This window comes from Microcaecilia unicolor, chromosome 5 (genome assembly GCF_901765095.1).
Source record: "Microcaecilia unicolor chromosome 5, aMicUni1.1, whole genome shotgun sequence".
Classification (NCBI taxonomy): Eukaryota; Metazoa; Chordata; class Amphibia; order Gymnophiona; family Siphonopidae; genus Microcaecilia; species Microcaecilia unicolor.
Genome location: NC_044035.1, coordinates 195,814,377 through 195,839,222, shown reverse-complemented (window position 1 = coordinate 195,839,222; position 24,846 = coordinate 195,814,377). Strand labels below are relative to the sequence as shown.

The 24,846-nt window shown below is 47.9% G+C and overlaps 1 protein-coding gene across 1 annotated transcript in view; it reads left to right on the top strand.

Moving 5' to 3' along the window:
• ZDHHC1 (zinc finger DHHC-type containing 1) overlaps nt 1-24,846 on the top strand; it is a 433,998-nt gene that overhangs the window by 402,449 nt on the left and 6,703 nt on the right. The window contains exon 11 of the mRNA XM_030203691.1: nt 7,508-7,520. Coding sequence (XP_030059551.1) covers nt 7,508-7,520 — 13 coding nt within the window. The remainder of the gene's footprint in view (nt 1-7,507; nt 7,521-24,846) is intronic.

The following is a 24,846-nucleotide window of genomic DNA, read 5'->3' as shown; positions in this document are numbered from 1 at the left end:
TTGAGGCAGCTGGGGCCTTAGCGATTAAGGATAGGCTTTCGGTCTATTTTGGATTGGAGAGGCGTGAGAATTTGCAGAGATCCAGAAATCTGAGGATTTTGAATTTTCCCCAGACTAGATTATTATCTGCAAAAATTTGGTTGAAAACAATATTTTAAGGAGGTTTTGAAGCTTTCTCAGATAGATGAAATGTTATTTCTGAATGTTGTTATGTTTCTCAAAGTTCTCGAGTGGTAAATGTGGCAGAGGGCAGCTCTTGACTCCCTGGTGGAGTCAACTTTGGTTTCGACTAATTTCCTGAAAGCTGTAATGATAAATACTCGAGCCACCCTACTTGTCACATTGCTTCTGAGAAATATAATATACTAGTAAAAGAGGCCCGTTTCTGACTGCTGTAATGAAACGGGCGCTAGCAAGGTTTCTCCCCTGAGTGGGATGTTTGATAGAGTGTGTGTGAGAGTGACTGTGTGATAGGGAATGAGTGAATGTGTGAGTGTGTGATGTTTGGACAGTCAGAGTGTGACAGGGTTGATGCTGCTTTAGTGGGAGTGGGTGGCAGGCGGTTTAGAGTTTGGTCAGCGTTGTTGTGGTTGTGTGGCTGTTTGTAAGAGTGCTGGTAGTTTGTTTTTTTTAAGTTTTGAGGAGAGATTGCAATAAGTGTGTGTGAGGAACTGAGGGGTGGGAGGGGTTACCAGTGCTGGGGGTGGGGTGTCAGTGATTGGTGTGGAATACATAGAGTGTGAGTGCCCATGTATCTATGTCCTGCATCATGTGTGTGTGTGTGAGTTGGGGGTGGGGGGAGGGGTGTTAACTGGGATCCTGGTTGGAGGTTGTTTAGCGTTGAGTGAGTGGCAATGTTGTATCCATGTCGCGTGTGTGTGTGTGTGGTGTGTGTGAGATTGACAGGGGGGAGGGGGGGCTGGGGTTTGTAGGGGGCTGGGAGGCAAAGGGGGAAGTGGGAGTGACCATGTTGTATCCATGTCCTGTGTGTGTGAGATTGACAGGGGGCGTGGGGGGGTTGTAGGGGGTTTGGGGGGCGAAGGGATCTGGTTTTGGCTGACCTCATGTGTCGGGCAGTGGCGTACCAAGGGGGTGACGGGGGAGGTCCGCCCCGGGTGCTCGCCGCTGGGGGGGGTGCCGTGCGCCGGTCAGCTACGTTGGTTTCCCATGCTCCCTCTGCCCCGGAACAGGTTACTTCCTGTTCCGGGGCAGAGGGAGAATGTAATCAACGAAGTTGACCGGCCCACGGCACCCCCCCCCAGAGGCGTGCCCCAGGATGGGGGTTGTTCGCCGGGATGGGGGTGTCCTTTCGCCGGGGGGGGGGGTGGGAGGGGGGGGGTCGCACTGCACCGGGGGGGCACTGCACACCGGGGGGGGTGGGGGCGGGGTGCATCGGCGATCCACCCCGAGTGTCAGCGCCCCTAGTAACGCCACTGGTGTCGGGCTCATTGTGAGGGAATTGAGATGTGTGTCCATGTTTTTTACAGCAGCTTAGCAGTTCTTCTGTTAGAGATGACGGGGGGAGGGGTGGGGGCTGATGGGGGGAAACTGGGATCGTGCCTCAGTGTTATGTGTGTGAGAGGGTTGAGGTGGCAGGGTGTGAACGGGGATCTGGTTTTGGCTCACCTCATATGTTTGGGCTAATTCTGAGCCAAGTCAGAGATTGTCAATTTTTTTTTTTTTTTTACAGCAAGTTAGGGTTGGGAAGGGTGGAACTGGGATCGTCATCAGTGTGTATGTGAGTGAGAGGGTTGATGGTGGAAGGTAGGGCAGGCTTTGCTCATTGTGAGGCTGCAGTGTATTTCTGTGTTGGTGTGTGTGCCAGAATCAGAGGAGAGTATCAGAGGTGGGGGCAGGGTTTGGAAACTATGAGGCTGCATCCTTTATTGCTTTGTGAGACAGATTTTTTTTTTCAGCCTTACCTTCTTTGTTTGTGCTGGCTGTAGTCTGCCTTCCGTTTACTTGATGGGGTTTTTTTTTCTATCATTCATCCTGTCTGAGTGATTGAGTCGTTATGGGGGGGGGGGGGTGGCTTGGTGGGCGACCTATGTTGTTTCTCCTCTTCTCCTCACTGTCCTCTTTAGAGATTGACAGGGGGAGGGTTATAGGGTGGTGAGGGGGGGAACTGGGATCCTGCTGTGAGACAGAGTTTGTTTTACGTTGTTTCTCTTGGCTATGCTGCTGTCCCTTCCATTTGCTTCAGCGGGTTTTTTTTTCTATCACTCATCAAGCCTCAGTGAGTGAGTCGTTTAGGGAGGGGGTGGGCTTGGTGGGCGTCCTTCTCCAGCTGTCCCTTCCCTTCATGTCAGCAGGTTTTTTTTTTGTTTTCGATCACTGAGGCTACCTCATGCGATTGGTTGAGTGTCATTGCTCCGCCCCCGACGTCATAACATTTGACGCGTGGGCGGGGCAGACACTCATGGAGCAAAAAGCGGTCTCAACCACCTCACTTTAGAATGTTGGAAAGTGAGGCTTCATTAGATCGTTGGAGTGCGTTTTATATAGATAGATTAGTCTTAAAACATATTTTTGGAATGAAGATTTATTATTCTATGGTCAAATCTTCCCTGATGTGGTTCGTTCCACTTAGCTGAGGAGAAAGCAGTTTCTTGATTTAAAATCACGAGTGATAGTTATGGGGGCTACTTTTTTTTTTTAAGATACTCCTATAAGTGTTTGATCAGCTGGCAAGGGAAGGATTATGTCTTCTTTGACTATATGTGATTGGAGAATTTTCTGGGAAATAGCAAGTAGTTATTTTTGATTTAGTATCTTATTAGGCAGGTTTGGGATGTATCCTTTAATTTTTGATGTATTCCTTAAATAGTTTATGGAATCTAGTTTGATCTAGTAGTTTTCTAATAGTTTCCTTATTTTATCTTTTTTTCTTTTTATTTCTAGTATACATGCCTCTTGACATGGGCTAAGACACCTTCTTGCTTGGTTGTAAGAGATTTGATTATATCTGTGTAAATGGGTGAATTTTCTTTACATTTTGTTTGTAAAAATTTTAAAATGTCAAATTTAAAAATGAAGATTCTAGACTTCAAAAGAAACTAACTTTAAGGTGGGGGATTACCTCAAGGAGGAGTTAGCTGGATGGGAACATCTGGAAACAGTGGACAAAATTGAAAGGAGCTAAGGAAAGTTTAAATAACAATAAGATGAAAAGAAGGCCACTTTGGTTCTTAACAATAGTAGCTGAAATGAAAAAGAGGTTAGCCTTCTTAAACTACAAGAGATTGCAGAAAGAGGAAAACGGGCAGCAGTATCTGGAAAAGCTAAGAGAAGCTGGTAAAGTAGTCAGGAAACCAAAGATGCAAATGGAAGAAAAAATAGCAAATACAGTAAAATGGGGGGGGGGGGGGGCAGACATTTTTCAGCTATGCTAGTAATAGGAGTAATTGCAAAAGTGGCATTGTGAGACTCGAGGATGAAGGAGAGAAATATGTACAGTAGAAACAGATAACGATAATGGCCAAGAGTAGGATTGCAGAAGACAAACAAATAGGAATGGAAGTGTGGTAGATTCTGAATGATTTTCAGAGGACTGTGTTTGCGGCGTTAAGTAAACTAAAAGTGGGAAAGTGATGGGGCTGGATGGCATACATCCAAGGATTCTAAGGGAAGTTCTTGTGGCTAACCTGTGCAATGCTTCTCTAGAATTAGGAGTAGTCCCAGAGGATTGGAAAAGGGTAATGCAGTCTCTTTCCACAAAAGCAAGAGGAAGTTGGGAAGTACAGACTGGTTAGTCTGACCTCTGTGGTAAATAACCCGAGGCAGCATGGTTTCACTATAGAGACAAGTCTTGTCAGACAAATCTGATTAATTTCTTTAACTGGGTGACCAGAGAGTTGGATTGAGGGAAAGCGCTAGATGTGGTATACTTAGATTTTAGGAAAGCTTTTGACAGGGTTCCACATAGATGACTTAAAAATAAACTGAGTGCCCACAGTGTGGACACTAAAGTAACTGATTGTGTTAGAAAGTGGTTGAGTGGAAGGCAACAGAGGTTAGTGGTAAATGGAGCTCACTTTGAGGATTTTTTTTCTAGGATAAGCAGCATAAAATGTATTGTACTGTTTTGCGATCTTGCCAGGTACTTGTAACCTGGATTGGCCAGTGTTGGAAACAGGATGCTGGGCTTGATGGACCTTCGGTATGTCCCAGTATGGCAATGCTTACGTTCTTATTTTCTAAGGAATGTTAACCAGTGGTATACCGCAAAGTTAGATTCTTGGGCCAGTGTTTGATACCACTTTTGTAAGCGATTTGACGGGCTATCTGGTAAGGTTTGTCTCTTTGTGGATGATACCAAAATCGTCACTAGGATAGACACCCCTGTTGGTGTGGATAACATGAGGAGGGACCTAGCGAAGCTTGAAGAATGGTCCAGAATTTGGCAGTGAAGATTTAATGCTGAAAAAAAAATGCAGGGTCATGCATGCAGGCTATAAAAACCCAAGGGAGTGGTACAAGTTTAGGGTGTGAAGTACTTTTGTGTGCAAAAGAGGAGCAGGACTTGGGTGTGATTGTATATGATGATCTTAAGGTGACAAAACAGGTAGACAAGGCATTGGCAAAAGCCAGAAGGATGCTTGGGTGTATAGGGAGAGGAACGGCCAACAGGAAAAAGGTGATAATACGTCTGTCCAATGTCTAGTGAGAACTCATTTAGTAAATCTCCTTCAGAAGAACTTAGAAAGAGCAGGTGGTTAATATATCTTCTTATAAGAAGAATGTTAAGAAAAGGGAATTTTATTCATAGACAGTTGGTGAATATACTACAAATATCCACAAATTGTTTAACTTAGTGGTCAGTTTAACTACTGTTGATGATTTGCTATCAGAGCAGGATAAGGAGGTTTCATCAACTGCAGCGTTGGCACAGTTCTTTGAGGAAAAGGTGGTCAAAATTAGGGCTCAGCTTCATGTTTATAAAACCTGTCATTACACAGAAACATAGAAACATGATGGCAGATAATGGCCAAATGGCCCATCCAGTCTGCCCATCATCAGTAACTACTAACTTGTCCTTTCTTAAGGGATCCCACATGCCTGTCCCACGAAAGGGATCCCACATGCGTGTCCCAGTCTTTCTTAAATTCTGACACAGTCCTCATCTCCACAACCTCCACCTGGAGGCCATTCCACACATCCACCACCATTTCAATATCTATCCTAAGTTGCTGTTAGTATTTAGTGACATACCTGTGGATCAATTTTGGGAAAGTATTATGCCCATGAATACTAAAGATACTAGACTACTACTAGCAAGATTCACTAAGACGAGTTGTACTTTGGATACCTGACCTGAATACATTATGAATAGTATGGTTGAGACTATGGTCTTTAGACTAACTAAATGGTTAAATAACTGTCTAATTACTAGAGTTTTTCCATCATATTATGGCAATATTGCTTTGACTCCTTTTCCTAAAGATCCTAAGGGAAATTGATTAGATGTGGCTAATTCTCCGAGGACAAGCAGACTGTAGTTGTCAGGTTCTCAGGTTCGGAACACGCGGGCGCGGACTCTGGAGCAATTGTGAGCCCTTGGGCTGCTGACGGGGAGCGGCAGCAGCAGGCAAAACTCACCAACCAACACTGGGCTAGCACACCGGCAAAGGCAAGGACTGCAGACGCGGACAAGCGAGCTGGAACGTACCGGACTGGTACGCACTGGACTGAAACGTACCGGACTGGTACACACTGGACTGGAACGCACCGGACTGGAACACACTGGACCGGAACACACTAGACAGGAACACACGGGACTGGACCTAGGCTTCACTTGCACTTAGCTGCTGTTCCCCGGGGGTTGAGCTCCTGGATGCAGGCAGCCGGCAGGGCTTGGAGGAAAACTGGTACTGGAACTAGCAAGCAGGAACACCCGAGAACTCACACTAGGAGGGACACTAAACAAGCCAGACCACAACAGGGTTCAGGATAGAAATCAGGATTTCCAAACAGACCGGACTGGAAGGAAACTGAAAGCAAGCAGGGCAGACACAAGCAGGAGCGGTACTGAAGCAAAAGCCAACCAGCCCCAACAGAGGAAATACAGATACTATACAGGGAGAAGGACTTTAAGACAAGCTTGACTAACCAGGGTGGGGCAGAAGCCCAAGGAAACAGGGAACCAGGATACAGCAGTGCCCACAGGCACCCAGACAAAAGCAAGGTAGAAGTGCTAACTGCACAAGCGGTTCAAGGTTCTCAGACAGGAAGGAAAGGAAACCAACAGCAGCCAGGATTCAGAAGTTCCCACAGGCACCTAGACAAAAACAGGGCTGCAGTGCTAACTGCACAAGGGGTTCAGGGTTACACAGACAGAAAGGAAGGGGAGCCAACAGAATAGGATTCCAGATACAAACTAGGAACAATACCTATGAAGCAAGACAAGGCAGAGGTGCTCACTGCACCAACACTGACCTGGACCTTTGGTGTTTGCAAAGGCCCTGAATGGAAGAACACCACTTACTTATCAAGGGCCTGACTGATGATATCACAGCTACAGGACTCAGGCAGAAAGCATACTGAAGCACAGAGAGGCTCAACACACACAGGTGCAGTATAGTGGAGTAATTAGAGCCACGCTGGAAGCAGCCAGCACACAGAGACAGAGGCAGAGCTAACTCGGGCAATACACACAGATGCAGTATAGTGAAGCAATTAGAACCATGCTGGGAGCAGCCAGCATACAGAGACAGAGGCAGAGCTAACTCAGGCAACACACACAGGTGCAGTATAATCGAGTAATTAGAGCCACGCTGGAAGCAGCCAGCACACAGAGACAGAGGCAGAGCTAACTCAGGCAACACACACAGGTGCAGTATAGTGAAGCAATTAGAACCATGCTGGGAGCATCCAGCATACAGAGACAGAGCTAACTCAGAAAGGACAGACAGAAGCCAGCTCAGAAGCTGACCCCCAGAAATAAAGTAAGTCTGAGAGGGGTCACGACCACAATCGTGAAAGTAGTATTTTGAAAGTTGGGGTATATGATCTGCATCGACCCTGGAACTGGCATTTTTAATAGCAAAATCTTGCTGGAGCCTTCTGAAGCATGCTGCGTGTCCAACCACGCATGTGCAGAGTGCCTTCCCGCCTGCTGCGCAACCACAATCGTCAGTTCTTTTACTGCGTGAAGAGCAGCAATTTTCTCTGTGGCTGTTCGGTAGCACGGAAAGAGCCTTTTTGTTAGTGCCTTCAGATTTTTTCGGGTTTTTTGCTTCGGTTTATTTTTCTTTTTCAGTCGTTTAAAAAAAAAATAAAGAATTTTCCTTTATTTTTCTTAGATTTTTGCCACGTTTAATTTTTCTTTATTTTTAGTCGCGGCTGCATTTAGGCCTGCTCGCTCGGGTCTCCCTTCTTTTTGTGCTTTTTCTTACCAGCACAGTCGTGTTTTTTGATTTAGCTAGAGCAGTCTTCCCTTCCATGTCATCGAAGATTCACAGTGGTTTCAAATGCTGTACTCGGTGCAACCGGACGAACTCACGCACAGATACCCATTCGTGGTGTGTATCCAGTGCCTTGGGCCAGACAATAGCACAGTTCGTTGTGTCCTTTGTCGTCGTATGAAGAAAAGGGCGCAACTGGCTCAAGAAGCCATACGAGAAAAACGTTTTGGGGCTTGAGCCGGTCCTTCGACGTCGGCATCAAGGGAAGTATCGACATTGGGAGTGGAGGTAGGGATTGCTGCTGAGAGATCACGCCACACTGGGAGCAGTGAGGCATCAAGTGGGTCTCCACCTGCCTCAAAGCCTCCTGCTATTCAGGCCCCCCGGGATCATCCATCGTCGGACCAGACCCCGAGGAGACATGGGGATTCGATGTTGTCCTCATCTTCACCGAGGAGCCTCGGTGACGGGCATCGAGCGAAAGCGAAGAAGCACTGTAACCGTTCTTCTTCGACATACAGTGCAGGGAGCTCCGGGGCGCTGAGGGAATCGGCACCCAAGAAGCGTCGGCGCCGGGAGGATTGCTCCCCCTCCATACAGGAAATGCCAGCAGGCCGGTCTACCAGCAGTTTAGTTCCTGCTCCCAAGCCCCAGGTGACTCCACAACCGACTGTCCCACCAGCCCCACAGCCTTTCCCGATGGCGGCTCTCGATGAGCGGATTTGGGCCTTGCTTCCAGAGCTCCTGGAAGAACTGCTGCACCACGCCTCATCAGCCTTGGGGGTGCTTGCGCCCACCTAGCCGTTTGCTGCAGCTATGTCTGGCCCTCCACCCGCGGTGTGGTCGCCGAGCTTGGCGCCACTTGCGGCTCCAGTATCACCTGCCACCCAGGTTGGCTCCCCATCGACGTCGCTGGAGAAAGTTTTGCCACAGTCCATGCGGGAGTTGGCCCTTCGACATCACCATCGAGACTATGGGTCTTCAGTTTTAAGGCGGGTTCGGTCTCAGAAGTCACTGAGGGAAGTGCTCTCCAACACCGTGAAAGAACGCTCGTGGGAGTCAGAGGAAGATCCCAGATACTTCTCTGATGAGTCCTTTGGAATTCCCTCTGAACCTTCCCCTCCACCTGAAAGGAGACTGTCTCCACCTGAGAGCCTCTCCTTATTTGTGTGGGAAATGCCTCAGGCCATTCCATTCCCCGTAGACGTGGGGATGAGCCCAGGGCTGAGATGCTCAAGATCCTGGACTACACCTCTCCACCTAGAGAGGCAGTGACAGCTCCTTTGCATAAGGTGCTCAGGGAAGTCCTTATGTGAAATTGGGCGTCCCCTCTGTCTATCCCCGTTGTCCCGAAGAAGACAGATTCCCAGTATCGGATCCATGGTGAACCTGGGTTGATGAGGTCTCAGTTACCCCACAACTCCATGGTGGTGGACTCCGCCCTCAAAAGAGCCAAGAGTTCTAGGGACTAAGCTTCAGCGCCCCCAGGCAGAGAACCTAGGACCTTGGATTCTTTTGGGAGGAAAATGTATCAGGCCGCCATTCTCGTTGCCCATATACAATTGTACCAGCTCTTCACGAGCATCCACTTGTGAAACTCAGTGCGGCAGCTGTCTAGTTTGGTCGATGCCCTCTCTCTGAAGCAGGCTGAACCCTTTTGTCAGCTGGTCAAGCAGCAGAAGGCGTGTCGTAAATTCTTGGGCAGGGGCATATACAATACTTGATGTAGCATCCAGGATCTCTGCTCAGGATCTAGCTATTCGCAGACTCTCATGGCTGCGTGTTTCTGACCTGGACCATTCGGTCCAGCCGAGGATTGCGGATGTTCCTTGCCAGGGGGATAATCTTTTTGGAGAGAAGGTGGAAGATCTTGTTGACCAGATCAAGAAGCACACGAATGCTATGGCTTCTCTCCGCTGGGCGCCTTCTGCTCCCGCCTCCTCAACTAGGAGGTATTGTAGTGGGTCACGGAGTGCTCACTATTCCTATTCTAGGCGTAGGTACACTCTGGCGTCTTACCAGCCTGCACAGGCTCAGTCACAACGCGTTCGTTCCCATCAGCAGTGTGCGCCTAAGGCCCCTGCTGCTTCCCAGCAAAAGCAGGGGATGGGCTTTTGGCTGGCTCCAGGAGAGCATAGCCGACATAAAAGTGTCCATACCGGATGACTTGCCGGTTGAGGGTAGGTTGATGTTTTTTCACCAAAGATGGCCTCTCATAACCTCTGACCGATGGGTTCTTCAAATAGTCCAGTTAGGATACAGACTAAATCTGGAATCCAAACCTCCTAATTGTCCACCGAGAGTTCATTCATTCAGCTCTCAGCACAGGCAGGTACTTGCAGAGGAACTCTCCGCCCTTCTACAGGCCCATGCGGTCGAACCCATTCCACCAGGGGAAGAAGGGCTGCGATTTTATTCAAGGTACTTCCTTGTGCAGAAGAAAACATGGGAAATGCGTCCCATCCTAGACCTAAGGGCCCTGAACAAATTCCTGATGCGAGAAAAGTTCAGGATGGTCTGGGCATCCTTCTTCCCATGATTCAGGAAAATGATTGGCTATGCTCTCTGGACTTGAAGGACACTTACACTCATATCCCGATACTTCCAGCTCAGAGGAAGTATCTTTGATTTTGGTTGGGGATGCAGCACTTCCAGTACCTTGTGCTTTCCTTGGGCCTAGCATCAGCTCCCAGAGTAGTCACAAAATGCCTAGTGGTAGTTTCAGCATCGCTACGCAGGCTGGGAGTGCATGTGTTCCCTTATCTCGACGATTGGCTGGTAAAGAGCACCTCGGAGGACGGTGTTCGGGAGTCCATGCAGAGGACTATTCAGGCGCTAGAACTACTAGGGTTCGTAATAAATTACCCCAAGTTCCATCTCCTGTTCGGAAATTGGAGTTCATTGGAGCATTACTTGACACGAGAACAGTTCCCAAGATACAGGCAATCTTCTGTCAGGCAGACAATCTTCTGTCTCTTGTGTCCATGTTTTGACAGTCTCAGCACGTCACAGCTCGGCAGATGTTGAGACTTTGGGGGCACATGGCCTCCACAGTTCATGTTACACCCTAGCTTCTCAGTGGTGTCAAGCCATGGGGAGTCTAGAAGATGTCATCCATGTGTCCACCGACCTTGTACATTCTCTTCAGTGGTGGATGATTGAATCCAATTTGACCTTGCGATGTCCATTCCAAATTCCTCAGCCACAAAAAGTGCTGATGATGGATGCATCTCTCCTGGGGTGGGAGGCTCATGTAGATGGGCTTCACACTCAGGGAGCATGTTCCCCCCCCCCCCCCCCCCCCTAAGAAATACGTCTTCAGATCAACCTGGAGCTTCGAGCGATCTGGAACGCTCTAAAGGTTTTCAGAGATCGGCTATCCAACCAAATTATCTTAATTCAAACAGACAATCAGGTTGCAATGTACTACACCAACAAGCAGAGGGGCACTGAATCTCGCTCTCTGTGTCAGGAAGCCGTCCAGATGTGGCTTTGGGCACGCCGTCACGACACGTTTCTCCAAGCCACTTATCTGGCAGTCGTAAACAACCGTCTGGCCGACAGGCTAAGCAGAGTCATGCAACCTCACGAGTGATCCCTGAATATGGGCGTAGCCGGCAAGTTCTTCCGAGCGTGGGGCACCCCCTCGGTGGATCTTTTTCCCACTCAACAAAACCACAGGGTCCCTCAGTTCTGTTCCAGGCTTCATGCCCACGGCAGACTAGCATCAGATGCCTACATTGGGAAACAGACCTTCTGTATGCATAGCAGAAACTCAAGCAAGACCGCTGTCACGTCTGTGGCCGTGACCACCCTCAGCCTTACCTTCTTTCTGGGGGTCAGCAGCTCTGCTGGCTTCTGTCTGTCTTTGTGTTAGTTTTGTTTCTGGCTTTGTGTGCTGATTGCTCCACTAGACCTCACCTGTGTGGGCTCTGCCTCTCTAGGGAGCCAGCATCTAAGATGGCTGCCACCGGCTCTATGCCAGCTTCCAAGATGGCTCCTGCTTGTCTTTCCTGTGGGCCCACTTCCTATGTGTGTCAAGCCTCTCTTTGGGGTCAGTGTACTTCCTGCTTCTGTCCTGCTGCTGGTGACTCATCAGTGAGAGCCTTCATAAGGAAGTGCTGTGCTTGCAGTCAGGGCCTTAGGGTCAGCAGGTTAGTGAGAGTTCTGTTGCGCTGCTACTAAGCCTGTCTCTGGGTTCCTACCCATCTTCCTTCTGTACCTGTGGACTGCTAGTCCTTCCGGGTGGGCTCTGCCTCTCTGTTTGAGTGTCTGGGGACTGCTAGTCTTTCTAGTGCTTTCCTTAGTGTTTGTATCCTCCGTCTTTGTTTGTTCTCAGCCTGGGTTTGGAGATACTCAGCTACAGCCTGGGGTTATTTCTTTGGCTGTGTGTGGAGCTGCTGTAGCTTCAGCCCAAGACCCTTGGCCTGTTTTTCCTGGTTTGCTCTTTTTACCCTGAGCCCTGCTTTGCCCAGCCTTTATGTTAACCCTGAGCCCTGGTTTGGCCAGGTTCTATGTTTACCCTGAGCCCTGCTTTGCCCAGCTTTTATGTTAACCCTGAGCCCTGCTTTGCCCAGCTTCTATGTTTACCCTGAGCCCGGCTTTGCCCAGCTTGTGTGTCAATCCTGAAGCCTATTTCTGCTTAGCTAGTGTTATCCGGTTTCCCGCTCTGCCTAGCTAGCATATTTCCTGAGTGTCTATCCTGAATCCTGTTTCTGCCTAGCTAGTGTTATCCGGTTTCCCGCTCTGCCTAGCTAACGTATATCCTGAGTGTATATCCTGAACCCTGCTTGTATATCCTGAGTGTACATCCTGAATCCTGTTTTTGCCTAGCTAGTGTTATCCGGTTTCCCGCTCTGCCTAGCTAACGTATATCCTGAGTGTATATCCTGAACCCTGCTTGTATATCCTGAGTGTATATCCTGAATCCTGTCTCTATCTAGCTAGTATGTATTTCCAGGGTGATTATCCTGTATCCTGCCTCTACCTAGCTAGTGGGTTTACCCTGTGGGTATTCCCTGAACCCCCTTCTGCCTAGCTTGCATGTTGCCCTAGTCCTTGCTCCTGCTAAGCTCTTGTACGTCTTGTCTTCATAGTCTGTCTTGTGTTTCTGGCTTAGTGGCTGCGTGCAGCGCTCAGTGCAGTCTAGTATTTAGTATTGCTTCCTCGTGTTTCCTAGAGCCAGGGTGGGTCCTCTGGATCTCCAGTTCTGGCCTTGTCCTGCAAGCCCTGCCGGCCACCCGCACGCTGGAGCTCAAACTCTAGCGGAACGGTGGCTAAGTGCAGGTGAAGCGGTTCCTGTTCTGCCGGTTCCAGTTGCCTGCTTCCAATCCAGAGTTCTAGTCCTGTCCTTCCGTATGTCCAGTTCCAGGGTGGTCTTGCCTGCCTCTGCCGCTCCTCGGCAGAGGTCCAAGGGCTCACTATTCCCGGTTCTGCCTCGAGGATCTGACAGAATGCAAAGGCCCTCGAGAACGCGACAACCGCGGAACCATGATTCTGATTGCGCCCTTCTGGCCGCGTCAGATATGGTTCCCTCCTTCTTCTGGAATTGTCCTCCGAAGAACCATGGAGATTATAGTGTTTTCCGATCCTCATCACTCAGAGCGAGGTGTCGCTTCTACAGCCCAACCTCCTGTCTTTGGCTCTCACGGCCTGGATGTTCAGAGCCTAGAATTCGCTTCCTTAGGTCTCTCGGAGGGTGTCCCCCGGGTCTTGCTGGCTTCCATGAAAGATTCCACTAAGAAGTGTTACTCTTTTAAATGGAGGAGGTTTGCTGCCTGGTGTGACAGCAAGGCTGTAGATCCCCTTTCTTATTTATTTTATTTATTTGTTACATTTGTATCCCACATTTTCCCACCTATTTGCAGGCTCATTGTGACTTACATAGTACCGTAAAGGCATTCGCCAAGTCCGGTAGATGACAAATACAAGGTTTTATTGTGGTAGATTAAAGGTACATTTGCCTAGTCCGGTAGAGAAACATATACAAGGTGATATTGTGGTCGATTAAAGGTACATGTGTTTCAGGAATGAAGGGGATCAAGGGAAGAAAAGGTACATGTGTTTCAGGAATGATGGGGATCAAGGGGAGGGAAGGTTATATTGTGTCCATTGCGAGCTTTGGTTATGCTGTGTTGCAGAGTGTAGGTATTTAAGTTGGGTCGATGGGATATGCCTTTTTGAACAGGTTGGTTTTTAGTGATTTCCTGAAGTTTAGGTGATTGTAGGTTGTTTTCACAGCTTTTGGCAATGCATTCCATAGTTGTGTGCTTATGTAGGAGAAGCTGGATGCATAGGTTGCTTTGTATTTAAGTCCTTTGCAGTTTGGGTAGTGGAGGTTTAGGTATGTTTGAGATAATCTGGATATGTTTCTGATTGGTAGGTCTGTGAGGTCTGTCATATATCCTGGGACTTGGCCGTAGATGATTTTGTGGACCAGGGTGCAGATTTTGAAGGTAATACGTTCTTTAATTGGAAGCCAGTGCAATTTTTCTCTGAGCGGTTTGGCACTGTTGAATCGCGATTTGCCAAATATTAGTCTAGCTGCTGTATTTTGAGCGGTCTGGAGTTTCTTAGTAAGTTGTTCCTTGCATCCCGCATAGATTCCAATGCAGTAGTCCTACACAGACTCTGGTTGAGTACCTTCTACACTTATTGGAGTCTGGTCTCAAGACCAACTCCATAAGGGTTCACCTTAGTGCAATTAGTGCGTATCACCAGCGTGTAGAAGGTAAGCCTATCTCTGGACAGCCTTTAGTTGTTCGCTTCATGAGAGGTTTGCTTTTGTCAAAGCCCCTGTCAAACCTCCACCAGTGTCATGGGATCTCAATGTCGTTCTCACCCAGCTGATGAAAGCTCCTTTTGAGCCACTGAATTCCTGCCATCTGAAGTACTTGACCTGGAAGGTCGTTTTCTTGGTGGCTGTTACTTCAGCTCGTAGGGTCAGTGAGCTTCAGGCCTTAGTAGTGGATGCATCTTATACTAAGTTTCATCACAACAGAGTAGTCCTCCACATGCACCCTAAGTTCCTGCCAAAGGTGATATCGGAGTTCCATCTGAACCAGTCAATTGTCTTGCCAACAATTTTTCCCCGTCCTCACGCCCACCCTGGCGAAAGCAGCTTGCACACCTTGGACTGCAAGAGAGCATTGGCCTTTTACATGGAGCGGACGAAGCCCTTCAGACAGTCCGCCCAGTTGTTTGTTGCTTTTGACTCCAACAGGAGGGGAGTCGCCATTGGTAAACACACCAGGCGACCCTCAGGGGGAGGAATGCTGGCTTCGGCCTAACCCCTGGTAAGCCTTTTCCTCAGCTGAGAGGTGCCCAGCTCTACCACTGGCTGCCTTTCAGGCGCTGCATATCCTTTCAGCCTTATCTGGGGTGACTCCCAGTTCCGCTCCGATCGACTCAGGGCCTCCTCTCTAGGTGCTGCGGGGCATTTTTCTCTTTACATCTATTTTTCTCCCAGTTACTCTATCTGTTGCTTAACACCTCAGTCACTACTCATGGCCCCTATACACATTCTTTTCCTTGACCTGTCCCTTCCTAATCTTTTCCCCCTCCCCCTACCGCTGTCTACTACAGGAACTCACTGCCCATCCATGTCCTCTCCCGTCCTGCTCACTACTACAATACCCTACCCACCCCCGTCCCTCACCACCTCACCATCTCTCCTATCCCCCCCTCCTTCCTAGCTCTCAACCTTCATCACTTCCTTCCTGCCATTAACCCATCCCCATTCCTCCTACGTGCATCCCGTCTTTGTCGCCTTTGTCGCCCTACCTCCCCCACCCTCCTCCGCATTCTCTTGCTCCTTCTCTCCGCGGGAGACATCAATCCCAATCCAGGTCCCCCACACCTGTCCTCGTCCTATCCATGCAAACGATTCCGGGATGTCCCCTCCTCCCCCCATCTTCCCTCCCCTTCTCGTGTGCCCTGTGGAATGCCCGCTCGGTCTGCAACAAACTTTCCTTCACCCACGATCTCTTCATCTCCCATTCCCTCCAACTGCTCGCCCTAACTGAAACCTGGCTCACCCCCGACGACTCTGCCTCAGTCGCGGCCCTGTGCCATGGAGGTTATCTTTTCTCCCACACTTCCCGCCCAGTTGGCCGCGGAGGAGGAGTCGGGTTTCTACTTTCGCCCTCCTGTAGTTTTCAACCCCTCCTCCTACCGCAGTCTCACTGCTTCTCATCCTTTGAAGTTCACTCCTTCCGTCTATTGTACCCGCTGCCACTCAGAGTTGCAGTCATTTACCGCCCCCCCCCCCCCCAATAAGTCCCTCCCTTCCTTCCTTACCGACTTCGATGCCTGGCTCTCCGTTTTTCTTGAACCCTCATCTCTGTCCCTCATTCTTGGAGACTTTAACATACACGCTGATGACCCATCTGACTCCTACGCTTCTCAGTTCCTCACTCTGACATCCTCCTTCAACCTCCAGCTGAGCTCCACCACCCCTACTCACAAAACTGGCCACTGTCTTGACCTCGTCCTCTCCTCTACCTGCTCACCCTCCAATTTCTGCACCTCTGCTCTTCCTCTCTCAGATCATCACCTTCACCCTCCCCCTCAGTCCTGCCCAACACTAACCACTACTTTCAGGAATCTCCAGGCTGTCGACCCTCCCACCTTATCCTCTTGTATCTCTAATCTCCTCCCTTCCATCATGTCCTCGGAGTCTGTCGACAAGGCTGTCTCTGCTTACAATGCCACTCTCTCCACTGCTCTGGACACACTTGCACCATCCATCTCCCGTCCCACAAGGCGTACTAATCCCCAGCCCTGGCATCCGATACCTTCGCTCCTGCGCCCGATCTGCCGAACGCCTCTGGAGGAAATCTCGCACCCATACTGACTTCATTCATTACAAATTCATGCTATCCTCCTTCCAGTCCTCCCTATTCCTTGACAAACAGGACTATTACACCCAATTGACTAATTCTCTTGGCTCCAACCCTCGTCGTCTCTTCGCCACCCTTAACTCCCTCCTCAAAGTGCCCTCTGCTCCCATCCCCCCCTCACTCTCTCCTCAATCACTAGCTGACTACTTCCGTGACAAGGTGCAGAAGATCAACCTTGAATTCACTACCAAGCCACCTCCTCCTCTTCACCCTTTAACCCACTCCCTCAACCAACCAACCCAGGCCTCCTTCTCCTCTTTTCCTGATATCACCGAGGAGGAAACCGCCCACATTCTTTCATTCTCGAAATGCACCACTTGTTCCTCTGATCCCATCCCCACCAACTTACTAAACACCATCTCTCCTACTGTCACCCCCCCATCTGTCATATCCTCAACCTCTCTCTCTCCACTGCAACTGTCCCTGACACCTTCAAGCATGCTATAGTCACACCACTTCTCAAAAAACCATCACTAGACCCTATCTGTCCTTCCAACTACCGCCCCATCTCCCTCCTACCCTTCCTCTCCAAGATACTTGAACGCGCCGTTCACAGCCGTTGCCTTGATTTTCTCTCCTCTCATGCCATCCTTGATCCGCTTCAATCCGGCTTTCACCCTCTACACTCGACAGAAACGGCACTATCTAAAGTCTGTAATGACCTATTCCTTGCCAAATCCAAAGGTCATTACTCCATCCTCATCCTCCTCGACCTATCCGCCGCTTTTGACACTGTCAATCACAACTTACTTCTTGCCACACTGTCCTCATTTGGATTCCAGGGCTCTGTCCTCTCCTGGTTCTCCTCTTATCTCTCCCACCGCACCTTCAGTGTACATTCTCAAGGATCTTCCTCCACCCCCATCCTGCTCTCTGTTGGAGTTCCTCAGGGATCTGTCCTTGGACCCCTTCTTTTTTCAATCTACACCTCTTCCCTGGGCTCCCTGATCTCATCTCATGGTTTCCACTATCATCTTTATGCTGACGACACCCAGCTTTATCTCTCCACATCAGACATCACTGTGGAAACCCAGGCCAAAGTATCGGCCTGCTTATCCGACATTGCTGCCTGGATGTCCAACCGCCACCTGAAACTGAACATGGCCAAGACTGAACTTATTGTTTTCCCACCCAAACCCACTTCTCCTCTCCCTTCACTCTCTATCTCAGTTGATAACACCCTCATCGTCCCAGTCTCTTCTGCCCGCAACCTCGGGGTCATCTTCGACTCCTCCCTCTCCTTCTCTGCGCATATCCAGCAGATAGCTAAGACCTGTCGCATCTTCCTCTATAACAGGTATCGCATACAGTTCAAGCTTCTCCTACTTACCTACAAATGCACTCAATCTGCAGCCCCTCATTACCTCTGTACCCTCATCTCCCCTTACGCTCCTACCCGTAACCTCCGCTCTCAGTACCCTTCTCCACCACCGCCAACTCCAGACTCCGCCCTTTCTGCCTCACCTCACCCTATGCGTGTAATAAACTCCCTGAGCCCATACGCCAAGCCCCCTCGCTGCCCATTTTCAATTCCTTACTCAAAGCCCACCTCTTCAATGTCGCCTTCGGCACATAACCATTATACCTCCATTCAGGATATCTAGACTGCCCCAACTTTACATTTCGTCCTTTAAATTGTAAGCTCCTTTGAGCAGGGACTATCCTTCTTTGTTAAACTGTACAGCGCTGCGTAACCCTAGTAGCGCTTTAGAAATGTTAAGTAGTAGTAGTAGTAGTATTTCCAATTTGCTAGCAGATTGCTTTTCCTTCACTTATGTCCAAGCTGGGCTGACTCTGCAGGGCCATGTCACGGCTCATAATGTCAGAGACATGGCTGCATCGGTGGCTCACTTAAAGTCAACCTCCATTGAAGAGATTTGCAGGGCTGTGACGTGGTCTTCAAGCCACACATTCACATCTCATTACTGCCTTGAGCATGATATCCGATGCGACAGTCGGTTTGGACAATCAGTGTCGCAGAATCTGTTTCGGGTTTAGAATCCAACTCCACCCCCCTAGGCCTATTTTGTTCTGTTCCAGACTGCACTCTACTAGTTTGTGTATAGTTTCAGGTTAATCTACGTTGTGTCCTCACCGTCGCAAGGCCCAATTCACCAACGTGTGTTGTTTTGGGTGAGCCTGGATGCTAGGGATGTCCCAACTGTGAGAGTACTACAGCCTGCTTGTCCTCTGAGAAAGCGAAGATACTTACCTGTAGCAGGTATTCTCTGAGAACAGCAGGCTGAATATTCTCACAAACCCGCCCACCTCCCCCTGGAGTTGTTTTCTTTCTTTCTTTCTTTCTTTCTTTCTTTCTTTCTTTCTTTCTTCTGTTTTTGACTGAACTGATGAGCTTGGTCGGACTCACAGCGTTCTTCAAAAGGCTCTAGCAAGATTTTGCTATTAAAAATGCCAGTTCCCGGTCCGACGCAGGTCGTCGACCTCAACTGTGAGAATACACAGCCTGTTGTCCTCAGAGTATATCTGCTACAGGTAAGTATCTTCACTTTATTGTCCAGTTGCATCTATCCCGCTATTAGCAAAAATCATGGAAGGATATGTTGGTAAGTTGCTGGATGATTATTTGGATAGACATAATATATTACATTCTTCACAATCTGGGTTCCGTAAAAATTACAGCCACAGTACAGTAATTGTAAATATAGAGGGGCATTTTCGATATGATGTCTAAGTCCGACTTGAGATGTTTTGCAAAACAAAAAGTCCAAAATCTGAATAAGAAAGAAGTTCATTTTCTAAAAAGAAAAACATCTGTCTTTTGTGTTAGAAAATACTGTTTCTAACAAGGTTTTGTGCTTTGGTTGTTTTGTTTTGTTTTTTGGTCCATTTTCAAATCAAAAACAGCCAAGTGAAAAACGTAGAAAATCAAACCATTGGGATGTAGGAGGGGCCAGCACTTTTAGTAGACTGGTCTCCCAGACATCCCAGAAGATAAATGGGGCACCCAAATAGACTTCAAAAACATGCTCCCAGGTACACATCTCACCATTGCTCTTTTATCTTGTCTACTGAGCCCCCCCAAACCCACTGCCCACAGCTGTACACAATAGCCCTTATGGGTGAAGGGGGCACCTATATGTGGGTACAGTGAGTTTCTGGTGAGTTTTGGAAGGCTTACAGTTTCCACCACAAATGTGACAGTTAGAAGGATATAGGGACCAGACCACTGCTTTGAACACTTTACTACTCCTGGGACCTGCATGCTGCTCTAATAGACCTGGCTCTAACATCTGAAGCTGTCAGAGGTTGCTAAATCATATTTGTATTGACATTTATGTGGGGGTGGTAGGGGGTCACTGACTACTGGGGGGGGTCACCCCTGATTCTCTTTAGTGGTCATCTTTCATTTAGGGCACCCTTTTGTGCCTTATCAAAACGTCTTCGTTTTAGTCCTGGACAGTTTTGTTTTGTTCCATTATGACTGAAAAACATCCCAAGTGTTAGGAATGCCCAGATCCTTTAGCACGCCACCTTGTTATTTGAATGCACATCTGATAGACTTCATAGAAAAACTTCTAAAAATTGGTTTTGAAAATACCAATTTGGCCGTTTTTTTTTTTTTTTTTTTTTAGAAAAATGTCCAATTCAGACTTATGCCACTTTTTGGACATTTTTTTTTTTTTTTTTTAAATGAGCTCCAAAGAAGGGCATAATCAAACTGGGCGCCCAAGTTTTCCTGAGGGCGTCCTCGCAGGACATCCCCCACGAAGGGGCGGGAAACCTGTATTATCAAAACAAGATGGGCGTCCATCTTTCATTTCGATAATACGGTCGGGGACACCCAAATCTCAACATTTAGGTCGACCTTAGAGATGGTCGACATAAATGTTCAGATGGTTGTCCCCAGTTTTCAGCGATAATGGAAACTGAGGACGCCCATCTCAAAAACAACCAAATCCAACTCATTTGGTCATGGGAGGAGCCAGCATTCGTAGTGCACTGGTCCCCCTGACATGCTGGGGCACTGCAGTGGACTAACTGATGCACTAACTGAACGGAGAAGCCCTTCCCTTACCAATCCCTTAGCGATTCGGAAAGGAACGGGCATGCATGAAGGAAATCGCATGCCAAGGAGCTGCTCACTGTTAGCTCATTTGCACACAATTTCCTTCCTAAGGAGGGGAAGCCAGTGGGGGAGGGGGGGCAGTTCATGACATCCAAAATGTTTGAAAGTAGGACATCCACGCCTTTGCTGTGCCTCCGCTGACACACACATACCCCCCCCCCCCCCCCCCCCCCGGACCTGCATACTGCTGTGATGGACCTGAGGATGACATTTCAGGCTGGCAAAAAAAGTTTTTAAAGTTGTTTTTTTTCAGGGTGGGAGGTGGTTAGTGACCACTGGGGGAGTAAGGGGAGGTCATCTGGTCAGTTCAGGCACCTTTTTGAGGCTTGGTCGTAAGAAAAAATGGACCAAGTAAAGTTGCCCAACTGCTCATCAGGGACACCCTTCTTTTTTCCATTATCACTCGAGGACACCCATCTGTTATGCATGCCCCAGTCATGCCTTTGCTACGCCTCCGACACGCTCCTGGGAACTTTGGTTGTCCCCGCGACGGGAAGCAGTTGGGGACGCTTAAAATCAGCTTTCGATTATGCCAATTTCGGCGACCCTGAGAGAAAGACTCCCATCTCCCGATTTGTGTCGAAAGATGGGCGCCCTTCTCTTTCGAAAATAAGCCTGATAGTTACCCAGGGCAAATCATTAGTAAGCGGGTCAAAATGTGATGGTCATACAATTTGGCCATAAGATTTTACTGTTTAGATTAAGGGTATTGGGTGTAGTTGTATTATCTTGGTTTCATGGTTTCCTATTAGAAGTTATATGGTGTGTAAGAATGGAATTTTATCTAAGAGTTGGAGTTCAGGTCGCATGGTGCCCCAAAGATCTGCTCTGTCCCCTACTCTTAATGTACTGTTAAAACCTTTAGGTGAAGTGTTAGATAAGAGTTAAAATAACTTTTTTTGTATATGCTGATGACATTACTCTTCTACTACCAGTCTTACGAGACTGGCCTACTACTCTAGCCAAGATATTTGTCACGAACCTGGAATATCAAACATGGAGCCAGATGTACACACCTGCTACGTGCTTAATATCTCTCTTCTGAGTATCTCCAGTTTGGGCGTGTCTACAGTGTGGGCACGCCTACACTCTGGGCGCACCTACTCTGATGTCAGACGCCTTCACTTTAAAACCAGAAACTTCTCACTACTTCATTGCCTCAGTGCATACTTTCCTGGTGTCTGGTGCATTTTTTCTGTTGCTGTTCTTTCTTGCGGACCTGACCTCTGCTGGATCGCCGCCTGACCTGACCTCTGCCTGGACCTGACCTCTGCTGGATTGCCGCCTGCCCTGACCACTGCCTGGTCATGATTTCTGCCTGCTCTGAGCTCGCCTCCTCCTCTTGTCTAAGCCTAGTCCGTCTAGCCACCTGACTCCTTAAGTCCTGTTGGCCACCCGAACCCAGGGGCTCAACTGCTGTGGAACAGTGGTCGCTGCAGGTGAAGCGTTGGGTTTCTGACTGCTGGTCTCCGGATCAGCACAAAGGCTCACTTACTAATTCCTGATATCTATGACAGTATTAATTGTGTTTTGCTGATTAAACAGTGGATCTTTAATAACCATCTTAAGTTGAATTGTGGGAAAAAAAACATTTTTATGGTTAGGTCTATTTAAACAGGAATTCCCCTGGAGTTTTTCTATTGCTTCGGATTGAGTCCTCTTTGAGAATTTTAGATGTAGAAGTCCATGGTTTGCTGATTTTTCCAGTCATATTTAAATTATTGTCCAGAAATCTTTTTTATATGTTAAAGCCAAGAACTATTCGTAAATATTATGATTCTCATAATTTTTGATTAGTAGTTCAGGCATTAGTTTTATCCAGATTAGACTACTGCAATCTAGTTTATATTGGATGTTCAGAGAGCATTATTAGGAGACTTTGGTACAGAATGCTTTGACTAGGGTGATTTTTACATCGTGTAAGTTTGAATCGATCACTCCATTGTTGTCAAGGCTGCACTGACTTCTGGTAGCTGCATGAGCTTGATTTAAACGCTGTACAATAATTTTTAAAATATTGTATGGTTTAGCACCTTGTTACTTAGGTGACTGGGTCAATCTTTTACATATTGGTTTTATAAGGAATACTCAAAATCAGATGTTTCCATGTTTTCTGTCAAAAAGATTAAGTATAAAAATATGTTTATTTCTTTGTTATACTACCAGACTTTTTTGATTTGGAATTTCTTTCTAATTCCATTAGATTTATCTCAAATTATTTAAGGTTCCATAAGAGTCTGAAGACATGGTTATTTAATGTTTTTACCATCTGATTAGATTTTTATTATATTAATGGTAGTTTGTCTATTGTTTTGTAAATTGGTATTGTATATTCTAATTCCTGGTTTTGTATTGTCCAGCCTCTTGTCATGTTATCCGCATAGAACTATTTTGAGTATTTTGCAGAATATAAGCAAGTATAACATAACATAACATACTATTCTGTAGACCACACCTTCAAAAGATATGAACAGGATGGAGTTGGTCCAGAGGGCAGCTACTAAAATGGTCAGTGGTCTTTGTCATAAAACATATGAGGACAGACTTAAAGATCTCAATATGTATACTTTGGGAAAAGGTGGGGAAGGGGAGATATGATGAAGAGGGTTAAATAACTCTGTGGCATAAATGCACAGAAGGAGAGTCTCCAGTTGAAAGGAAGCTTTAGAATTAGGGGACATAGGATGAAGGTGAAAGGGGACAGACTCAAGAGTAACCCTAAGAAACACTTTCACAGGAAGGGTGGTGAATTCGTGGAACAGTCTCTCAGTGGAGGTGGTGGAGATGTAGTCTGTATCTGAATTCATTGTAGCTTTGGACAAATACATAGCATCTGTAAAGGAAGAGAAAGGGATAGTAGATGGCATGGGCAGACTGGGTAGACCATATGATCTTTATCTGTCATCATTTATCTGTGTTTCATTTTTACGTTCCTAGCTTTTCTTGACACATTTATCAAGTCAGTATTGGATTAATTGAGATCAACAACTGTAAGCCAAAATTCTGCTGACAAAGATTAAATTAACAAACACTCGTGTTCAGGATTTATACAGAAAGAGACGTCTGCAGTACCCATCATCACAGACTCCTGAAGAATGGGTTAGTGCATAGTCATAGGTCAGGAAAACCTTTCCAAAAAAATATATATCAAACATATAAATTGCGAGTGACCGTACTCACCGCAAATGCGCAGTAGAGACCGAACATTCAAGGAGCAACACTCCAAACCCCGCCTCCACCAGCAGCTCCTGTACCGAACGTAATGCAGCCAATAGGGAGGGAAGGAGGGGGCGTGGAAATTGGAGGAGGACGTAATGCAGCCAATAGGGAGGGGAGGGGGCGTGGAAAATGAATGAGGATGTAATGCAGCCAATAGGGAGGGAAGGAGGGGGCGTAGAAATTGGAGGAGGACGTAATGCAGCCAATAGGGAGGGGAGGAGGGGGCGTGGAAATCGGAGGAGGACATAATGCAGCTAATAGGGAGGGGAGGGGGCGTGGAAAACGAAGGAGGACGTAATGCAGCCAATAGGTAGGGGAGGGGGCGTGGAAAACGGAGGAAGATGTAATGCAGCCAATAGGGAGGGGGCGTGGAAATCGGAGGAGGACGTAATGCAGCCAATAGGGAGGGGAGGGGGCGTGGAAATCGGAGGAGGACGTAATGCAGCCAATATGGAGGGGAGGGGGCGTGGAAATTGAAGGAGGACGTAATGCAGCCAATAGGGAGGGAAGGAGGGGGCGTGGACATCAATGGGGGAGGGAGGGAGGATGGAGAAGAGAACCACCATGTACAAGGGCACAGCAGGAACGACGAAGTGGCCAAGGAAACTAAAAAAACCCACAGCAGAAACCAAGCAGGGATCAAAAAACGTTCTGGGGCCAACAGAAAAAGGTAAACAGGTACATTCACTCGCAGCACACACACACACACACACAAGTCCTGCTTTGCAGCATGAAGCAAAGCCATAGCTGTCCCGCCCCTTTGGCTCACTGAACAGCAGGAGTCAGCAGAAGGGGCGGAACAACAACATGTATGCGGGGAGGGGGGAAGGGGGGAGGGAGACCGGCACACGACTGAAAAATGAGCCTGCGTTTCAAACTGCTCTAACAACTGCCTAAAAGGAGACACTGAACCTCCACTGCCACAAAGCTCCAACAACTGACTACAAGGAGACACTGAACCTCCACTGCCACACAGCTCCAACAACTGACTACAAGGAGACACTGAACCTCCACTGCCACACAGCTCCAACAACTGACTACAAGGAGACACTGAACCTCCACTGACACACAGCTCCAACAACTGACTACAAGGAGACACTGAACCTCCACTGCCACACAGTTCTAACAACTGACTACAAGGAGACACTGAACCTCCACTGCCACAAAGCTCCAACAACTGACTACAAGGAGACACTGAACCTCCACTGCCACACAGCTCCAACAACTGACTACAAGG